This window comes from Cottoperca gobio, chromosome 8 (genome assembly GCF_900634415.1).
Source record: "Cottoperca gobio chromosome 8, fCotGob3.1, whole genome shotgun sequence".
NCBI lineage: Eukaryota > Metazoa > Chordata > Actinopteri > Perciformes > Bovichtidae > Cottoperca > Cottoperca gobio.
The window spans coordinates 2,185,799-2,195,559 of NC_041362.1; the positions used below are offsets into that span (position 1 = coordinate 2,185,799).

The window sequence follows — 9,761 nt, forward strand, 5'->3', positions numbered from 1 at the left end:
TTAATTTGTTTATGTCTTTGTGTGTGTTTTCCTTATCTGTGATTACATTACAGGTCATGATCAGGAATGTGTGATGCTCGTAAAACACGGAGGATGGAGTTGTAAACTTTTTGTAGCTTAACATTCTTCATTCAGTTCCTGTTGGTTTGTCATTTTAAAGATATCATAATATTCTGTAATAATGTAGGGTTGGAGTCACCAATCTTCACCACACTCCTTAATGAATCACGTTCACTGTCAGAATCATGATGCCGTGGGGTCAACACCTCGAGGGTCACACTGTTTTCAGACACGGCCGACACACGGCTCGCATTGCCTTAGTAACTACAGAAAACAAAGTACAGAGGAGGGACTTTAGTCTTTGCTGGAGAAGAAAATAGCAGCAGTCTGGAAAGAGAGATGAGAAGAGATACATCAGCTGAATAACTGAGAGCTTTGCCAGAACTCAGCAGCTTCTCACCACCTCCCTCTGCAGATGGAGACTTCAGAAGGAGCTGAACTCTGCTTTCCACAACTCAACAATTCCTGCAGGAAACCCATGCCAGCTCAGTCAGAGGCCATGCTCACTTACACCCTGTTGTCCTTCATCTCTCTGCTCACTGTAGCTCTCAACCTGCTGGTCATCATCTCTATCTCCCACTTCAGGCAGGGACACACTTTCAGCCTAACTTTATATATTTTCATGATGGATATTTAAAAGAATTAGGCCTACATGTCTTCCTTTAATATGAATGTTTCAGTTAATAGTAATTGTTTTTGAAATATTAAGTATTCAAACATGATGTTGTGTGACATAATATTTTGAATAATTTCATGTCAATAAGAATGTCCTTTGTACTACTGCTGTTACTAACAAGCTAGCTATTGATGATAATCTCATACGTGATGATATTTTTCCTCTCCAGGCAGCTCCACACCCCCACCAACCTCCTCATCCTCTCCCTGGCTGTCTCAGACTTCTTCGTGGGCCTCCTGCTGATGCCTGCTGGAATCTTTTAACAGCGGCTTGCTGGTTCCTGGGTGACTTAATGTGTGCTCTGTATTATGTTGCAGAAGCTATCATTATCTCTTCTTCTGTTGGAAACATGGTGCTCATATCACTTGATCGTTATTTGGCTATTTGTGACCCTCTACGTTACACCACCAGAGTTACTCTGAACAGAACAAAAGACTGTGTTTGTATGTGTTGGATTTGCTCTTTTCTCTATAATTGTCTCATTTTAAAGGACTTTCTGAGACAACCGGATTCATATAATTCCTGCTATGGAGAGTGTGTAATTGTCATTAACTATATCACAGGAGCTGTTGACTTTGTCTTTACCTTTATTGTCCCCGTTACTGTCATCATAGTTCTGTATATGAGAGTGTTTGTGGTGGCTGTGTCTCAGGCTCGAGCCATGCGCTCTCATATTGCAGCTGTTACACTCCAGCGTTCAGTTCGTATAACTGTTAAGAAATCTGAGATGAAAGCAGCCAGGACTCTAGGTATTGTTGTAGTTGTGTTTCTAATGTGTTTCTTTCCATATTACTCTCCATCCCTGAAAGGTGAGGATATTGAATCAGTAGGTTCATCCTCACTTTTATAGCATGGCTGCTGTATTTGAACTCTTGTCTAAACCCAGTGATCTATGCCTTCTTTTACCCCTGGTTTAGAAAATCTATGAAACTCATTGTTACCTTTAAGATACTTCGGCCTGACTCTTGTGATGTTAACATACTGTAGAGACAGACTGGAGAAACAACATTGTTCGTATATGTTTATATTTTCAAACCTTCATGAATCATGTTCACTATCAGACAATCATTGTGTTCATTGTACATGACTTCATTTGAAAGTATAATCCAACATGCTTCTGTAATTACCTCTGCCAAAGAAGTTATGTTTTCAGCTCAGTTTGTCTGTTTGTTTGTCACAGGGCTGATACACAAATCATTGTTCACTTTTGTTGACTTTGTGTCAGGGCTTTTGTGCTGCATTCATGTAGTGTCTGTATAATCTGAAACATTAGTTCCCAGTGTGGCAGTGTTATTCATGTCAATAGTTGAATGTTTTAGCTCAGTAACAGTGAATACTTTTTCAATGGGAGCTTAGTGTAAGATTAGTAATAGGGTACAGTACATTAATTGTTTTCATTAGCAACATAAAAGGTATTTAACAGGTATTTAACAGCAGGCAGGTAACAGCATTGAAACTATGATGATCTGACAACTGAACAAAGGAAGTGGACCGGTATACAGTATGGGGAGAGTGGCTTACAAGTGAATAATATGCAGGGAGGAGGCGGACGGGGAAGGCCTGGCAGAGCTTTTCTTAACCACTTTTCTTTTACGGAAAACATGACGAGTTCAAGGAAAGATGTGAAGAACAAAAGTGCATCGTGATGAATCCCAATTAGTGTGATTGTATGAAAATAATTAAATAATACTTTATGCAATATGTGCATAACTTGTTAGGACTACAAATTTACAATACTTCTGTACATTTCATCACTAATAAGTTTCAACATATTGAAAAAAAAACTTAGAATATATATAAAAATATATATACAGCTATACAAACACCATGTAATTCATTTAACACCTTGAAATGTTGATTGTGTTCTCTAGTTGTTGAAGTGCCCTCCTTCTTCTTAACAAAGTTTTCCAGGTTTTTCACAACACCAAATGCTAAAAGAAAGAACCACAGCGAGCCAAACAAGTGGACCAGAGAGCGAGTGCCACTAATGTGGACCAACACACAGCAGGACACTGAGGACACTGAGGACACTGAGGACACTGAGGTTGAGGAAGCTGCACAAAGTCCTGAGCAAAGATACAAACTACAAACATGTGGCCAGCAAGAACCAAGAGTGAAATACAGTCACAGTTTGTTTCTGTGATGCTAATGAACAGAAACCGTACTGCAGCCGTGTCCGGGCCACTGAGGAGATACTGCAAATAAGAGATGGAACTGATAAATAAAATCAATGAAAAGTTGATTGATAATAATTTGTCATTTATGCATTTGCTGCTTTTAGTGAAATATGTCTTCAAATAGATTGTTTTGTTCGACCAACAGATCAAAAAACCCATAAACTTTAATGTAGAGGACAAAAGGAACAAGATGGAGAAAGAAAAAGCATTTTTGCTATTTTTGGTTTTTAACATGCTATTTGCAAGCTGATAAAGCAAACTGTTACTGTTCATCCTGTGAGGAACATGTCTGTCAAATGTTACAGCGATCAACAGCTATAATTAAAATGACAATATTATAAGGCCTCCAGTATACGTTTTGTATATTGCTACTTTAAAAGTAACTACAACACTTAAGTTAATGTAGTGGAGTAAAAACTATAAAATAGCATAAATTAGAAATACTTAGGTGAAGTAAAAGTTCATCATAATTAAGGTGCACATCACAAAAGCAGGTTTACCTGCTAAATATAGACTCGCATTAAAACCTGATATAGTTCTTTACATTGTTCCAAGTTTGGCTGTAGTTTCTTGTTAACTTTCTTGTTGAACTGATTTGTTCCAAAAACACTCCAGAGTGGTTCTCAATGTTTCACTTTTTGGTTGTCCTCCAACATTTACAGATCAAATAGAATAAATCTTTAGTGCATTATTTTCAGAGTCAAGGTACACTGGAGGGATTTTGTTAGCTATGGTCTGATTAGTGAGAGATTGTGTGATATTGCCCTGTGTTAGGGCTCACCTGTGGAGAAGTCAGTACAGGTGCTGTACACAGTTTCAGAACTACCTGATTGAGATAATCAATTCAAAACTAAACCAATCAAAACAGGTCATTATTAGAGTTGATTTAATGTTCATTGTGTGTCTTTTGGGCTAACATTACATTAGTGAAATGTAAATGTCCATCATCTAGTTGTGTTAAGTTGGAATACCTTACCAGTACTCAGTTTTCTGTCTGTTACGACCTGTTATTATGACTACTATTATCTACATTTAAAAGTCAATGTAATCTTAATAGTGCATTTTTCTTTTATACAAAGTCAAATTGCATGTAGCAGATGTAATAATTAATGCCAAAATATATATTGATAAGTAATGACTCAAAAGGATATATTATAAACACATGAATTGGTACAAAGGGTGGAGAAGAGTGATGGGACTCAACTTCGACTATCAGAAACATTTGGATGCTTGGAGCACCACCCATCTAAAGGAAAAATTGATAGCCATAATTAATGTAGACGTATAATTTGAAGGCTTCTATGGAGTTCTGGCCTGGTGTACATTGACGTGATATTTCATATGCACACTAATCATGGGATCACATTTTCTATAAATTAAATGTTTATTGAACTAATAACTACAAAACTAGACAATTAAAAAGTAAGATAAATGGCAAATTAATGAAGAAGGTCATGAAAATGTGTTATTTCACCTGCCGGTTCTGATCAACAGAAGTGAAGTGGTAGCAGGTTGGGTTTGGATCTCGGCATTTTGGACGTTGTCAGCATTTTGGACCTTGTTCCCACGTCGATTAGAGCGATCTTCTCCACCTCTCTCTATCTCTCTCAGTCTGTTGTTGGGACTTGTCACCCCCTCTTTGGCTGGGGTTTCGGTTGTTGTGGCAGGTTCCGAAGAAGCAAAAGCAGACGAGGAGAAGCGGTAAGAAGAAGCACGAGAAGAGGCAGCAAAAGAAAAGAATTAAACATGCAATCTGTGGCCTGCTTGTAGTTTCATAGACTTCTGTCGAGGGGTTCAGTGTCACTGGTGTGAAGAGCTATATAAGGGCCATCTGGGGCTCCTAAAAATTGGGGATTGGGGCCTATGTCGACTACGTTTCGTGCCCTATGCCCTGGATGAAGGGATGTACGGGCGTGGTTTTATACTCTCAAAGGAAATTGGATGGGGGCTTGATGGGGCATGATTGAGTGACACTTTGTCAACTTCAGACACCTTAGTACAGGGGCCCAGGGTGTTGGAAGTGGACAGGGGCCATAACAGCTCACCCTGGGATATAGGTAAGGTATGGCAATCCAACAAGTCTGTGCACTGGCAAATACCTTACCATACATTTCAGGGTATAGGAATGGGACAGGGTCATGTCTCCACAATCCCTTGGACTAAGAGGCTGATATTTGGGTTGTACTATCTCCCTATGCCCGGCATTCAGTGGTGTGAAAAGAAAGACAATCAGACAACCTTTAATATTTGGCCTTTTCGGGCTGACTCGAGATTTGACTTTTCAGCTCAAAAGCGCAAAAATGTCACTCACTCTGATTTGCTTCAACAAAAGGCACACGTGGAGGACTGTGCCCAAGGATGATGATTCCAATGTTTCAGGGTTATAGGTCTTAGCATTGTGGAGATATGGCCTTGTCCATTTCCTATACCCTGGGCTCTATGTTAAGGTATTGCCAGTGGACAACACCTTACCATTGATCCATATATCATATTACCATATATATTATATTTGAAAGTTTGGCTGTTTTAGCTCCATCGTCCCCTCACTCGCGAACAAGACCCCGAGGTACTTGAACTCCTTCACTTGGGGTAATGGCTCATTCCCTACCCAGAGTAGGCAATCCACCGGTTTCCTGCTGAGAGCCATGGCCTCAGATTTCGAGGTGCTGATCCTCATCCCAACCACTTCACACTCGGCTGCGAACCGATCCAGTGACTGTTGAAGGTCACAGACCCATGATGCCATAAGGACCACATCATCTGCAAAGAGCAGCGATGAGATCCTCAGGTCACCGAACTGCAACCCCTCTCCTCCACGACTACGCCTCGATATCCTATCCATGAAAATCACGAACAGGATTGGTGATAAAGCGCAGCCCTGGCGGAGGCCAACATTCACTGGAAACGAGTCCGACTTACTGCCGAGTATCCGGACACAACTCTCGCTTTGGGCGTACAGGGATTGGATGGCCCTCAAAAGTGACCCCCTCACCCCATACTCCCGCAGCACCTCCCACAGTATCACCCGGTCATACGCTTTCTACAGATCCACAAAACACATGTAGACCGGATGGGCGTACTCCCAGGCCCCCTCCAGGATCCTTGCGAGAGTGAAGAGTTGGTCCGTTGTTCCACGACCAGGACGGAATCCGCATTGTTCCTCTTCAATGAGAGGTTCGACTACCGGCCGAACCCTCCTTTCCACCACCCCGGTCTGCCAACCCCTAGGCACTGTCCCAGACTTCCACACAATGTTGACGAGGCGTGTCAACCAAGACAGCCCCTCAACACCCAAAGCCTTCAGCATTTCTGGACGGATCTCATCAACCCCTGTGACTTTGCCACTGTGGAGTTGTTTGACTACCTCAGTGACTTCCATCAGGGAAATTGATGATGATCCCCCATCAGCTTCCAACTCTCCCTCTACCAGAGGGCGCCCTAGAGGGCGTGTTAGTCGGATTCAGGAGTTCCTCAAAGTGCTCCTTCCACCGCCCGATAACCTTCTCAGTCGAAGTCATCAGGGTCCCACCCTTACTGTAAACAGCTTGGATGGTTCCTCGCTTCCCCCTCCTGAGGTGCCGGATGGTTTTCCAGAAGCACCTTGGTGCCGACCGAAAGTCCTTCTCCATAGCTTCTCCGAACTTCTCCCACACCCGCTGCTTTGCCTCTGACACGGCAGAGGCTGCCGTCCTTCTAGTCCTTCGCTACCCTGCAACTGTTTCCGGAGTCCTCCCGGATAACATAACCGGGAAGGACTCCTTCTTCAGTCGGACGGCTTCCCTGACCACCGGGGTCCACCACGGTGTTCGAGGGTTACCGCCCCTTGAGGCACCTAAGACCTTGAGACCACAGCTCATCACTGCATCTTCATCAATAGAGGTTTTGAACATCGCCCACTCAGGTTCAATGACCCCAACCTCCACAGGGATGTCTGAAAAGCTCCGCCGGAGGTGTGAGTTGAAGATCCCCAGGACAGGGGCTTCCTCCAGACGTTCCCAGTTCACCCGCACTACCCGTTTGGGTCTACCAGGTCTGTCCAGAGTCTTCCCCCACCCCTTGATCCAACTCACCACCAGATGGTGATCAGTTGACAGCTCCGGCCATCTCTTCACCCGAGTGTCCAAAACATGCGGCCTCAGATCAGATGATACGATTACAAAATTGATCATTGACCTTTGGCCTAGGGTGCTCTGGTACCATGTACACTTATGAGCATCCTTATGTTCGAACATGGTGTTTGTTATGGCCATTCCATGACTAGCACAGAAGTCCAACAACAAACGACCGTTCGGGTTTAGATCAGGGATGCCAATCACACCTCTCCAGGTGTCTCCATCGTTTCCCACGTGTGCGTTGAAGTCTCCCAGCAAGACTACGGAGTCCCCTACTAGAGCTCCCTGCAGGGCTCCATTCAGGGTCTCCAAGAAGGCCGAATACTCCGAACTGCGGTTTGGGGCATAGGCACAAACAACAGTCAGACACCTCCACAAACCTTCATTTCCTGTATCAAAATCAACATGTAAAAGCAAAACTTCCTATTATTAAAACATGTTAGCTCAGCGTGAAAGGTCAAATAAAATTCAATGTATTTTGCATTCAAATATTTCTTTGTTTTAATTTGTTTATGTCTTTGTGTGTGTTTTCCTTATCTATGATTACATTACAGGTCATGATCAGGAATGTGTAATGCTCGTAAAACACGGAGGATGGGGTTGTAAACTTTTTGTAGCTTAACATTCTTCATTCAGTTCCTGTTGGTTTGTCATTTTAAAGATATCATAATATTCTGTAATAATGTAGGGTTGGAGTCACCAATCTTCACCACACTCCTTAATGAATCACGTTCACTGTCAGAATCATGATGCCGTAGGGTCAACACCTCGAGGGTTACACTGTTTTCAGACACGGACGACACACGGCTCGCATTGCCTTAGCAACTACAGAAAATAAAGTACAGAGGAGGGACTTCAGTCTTTGCTGGAGAAGAAAATAGCAGCAGTCTAGAAAGAGAGATGAGAAGAGATAAATCAGCTGAATAACAGAGAGATTTGCCAGAACTCAGCAGCTTCTCACCACCTCCCTCTGCAGATGGAGACTTCAGAAGGAGCTGAACTCTGCTTTCCACAACTCAACAATTCCTGCAGGAAACCCATGCCAGCTCAGTCAGAGGTCATGCTCACTTACACCGTGGTGCCCTTCATCTCTCTGCTCACTGTAGCTCTCAACCTGCTGGTCATCATCTCTATCTCCCACTTCAGGCAGGGACACACTTTCAGCCTGAGTTTATATATTTTCATGATGGATATTTAAAAGAATTAGGCCTACATGTCTTCCTTTAATATGAATGTTTCAGTTAATAGTAATTGTTTTTGAAATATTAAGTATTCAAACATGATGTTGTATGACATAATATTTTGAATTATTTCATGTCAATAAGAATGTCCTTTGTACTACTGCTGTTACTAACAAGCTACTATTGATGATAATCTCATACGTGATGATATTTTTCCTCTCCAGGCAGCTCCACACCCCCACCAACCTCCTCATCCTCTCCCTGGCTGTCTCAGACTTCTTCGTGGGCCTCCTGCTGATGCCGGCTGGAATCTTTATAACAGCGGCTTGCTGGTTCCTGGGTGACTTAATGTGTACTCTGTATTATGTTGCAGATTTTATCATTATCTCTTCTTCAGTTGGAAACATGGTGCTCATATCACTTGATCGTTATTTGGCTATTTGTGACCCTCTACGTTACACCACCAGAGTTACTCTGGACAGAACAAAAGTCTGTGTTTGTCTGTGTTGGATTTGCTCTTTTCTCTATAATTGTCTCATTTTCAAGGACTTTCTGAGACAACCGGATTCATATAATTCCTGCTATGGAGAGTGTGTAATTGTCATTAACTTTATCACAGGAGCTGTTGACTTTGTCTTTAACTTTATTGTCCCCGTTACTGTCATCATAGTTCTGTATATGAGAGTGTTTGTGGTGGCTGTGTCTCAGGCTCGAGCCATGCGCTCTCATATTGCAGCTGTTACACTCCAGCGTTCAGTTGGTGGAACTGTTAAGAAATCTGAGATGAAAGCAGCCAGGACTCTAGGTATTGTTGTAGTTGTGTTTCTAATGTGTTTCTTTCCATCTTACTCTCCATCCCTAAAAGGTGAGGATATTGTCAGTGGTATATCCTCACGTTTTATAGCATGGCTGCTGTATTTGAACTCTTGTCTAAACCCAGTGATCTATGCCTTCTTTTACCCCTGGTTTAGAAAATCTATGAATCTCATTGTTACCTTTAAGATACTTCGGCCTGACTCTTGTGATGCTAACATACTGTAGAGACAGACTGGAGAAACAACATTGTTCGTATATGTTTATATTTTCAAACCTTCATGAATCATGTTCACTATCAGACAATCATTGTGTTCATTGTCATGACTTCATCTGAAAGTATAATCCCAATTGCTTCTGTAATTACCTCTGCCAAAGAAGTTATGTTTTCAGCTCAGTTTGTCTGTTTGTTTGTCACAGGGCTGATACACAAATCATTGTTCACTTTTGTTGACTTTGTGTCAGGGCTTTTGTGCTGCATTCATGTAGTGTCTGTATAATCTGAAACATTAGTTCCCAGTGTGGCAGTGTTATTCATGTCAATAGTTGAATGTTTTAGCTCAGTAACAGTGAATACTTTTGCAATGGGAGCTTAGTGTAAGATTAGTAATAGGGTACAGTACATTAATTGTTTTCATTAGCAACATAAAAGGTATTTAACAGGTATTTAACAGCAGACAGGTAACAGCATTGAAACTATGATGATCTGACAACTGAACAAAGGAAGTGGACCGGTATACAG

At 42.1% G+C, this 9,761-nt stretch overlaps 2 protein-coding genes across 2 annotated transcripts; both read left to right on the forward strand.

Moving 5' to 3' along the window:
- Positions 1–475: 475 nt before the first annotated feature.
- Positions 476–1,723, forward strand: LOC115012282 (trace amine-associated receptor 7a-like). The gene is given in 4 exon segments (XM_029437830.1): positions 476–645; positions 906–991; positions 994–1,569; positions 1,572–1,723. Coding segments are annotated over 4 exon segments (984 nt in total).
- Positions 1,724–8,001: 6,278 nt separating this feature from the next.
- LOC115012567 (trace amine-associated receptor 13c-like) lies at positions 8,002–9,247 on the forward strand. Its single transcript, XM_029438245.1, has 2 exons — positions 8,002–8,171; positions 8,431–9,247. Exons 1-2 carry the CDS (start codon positions 8,002–8,004, stop codon positions 9,245–9,247), a joined length of 987 nt encoding a protein of 328 aa, XP_029294105.1.
- The last annotated feature ends 514 nt before the right edge of the window (positions 9,248–9,761 follow it).

Excerpts from the sequence above, each read along its gene's own strand:
- LOC115012567 (XM_029438245.1), top strand. The coding sequence starts at position 8,002 with ATGGAGACTTCAGAAGGAGCTGAACTCTGCTTTCCACAACTCAACAAT. Across the intron at positions 8,172-8,430 it reads ATCTCTATCTCCCACTTCAG|GCAGCTCCACACCCCCACCA; the intron begins GCAGGGACACAC and ends TTTCCTCTCCAG.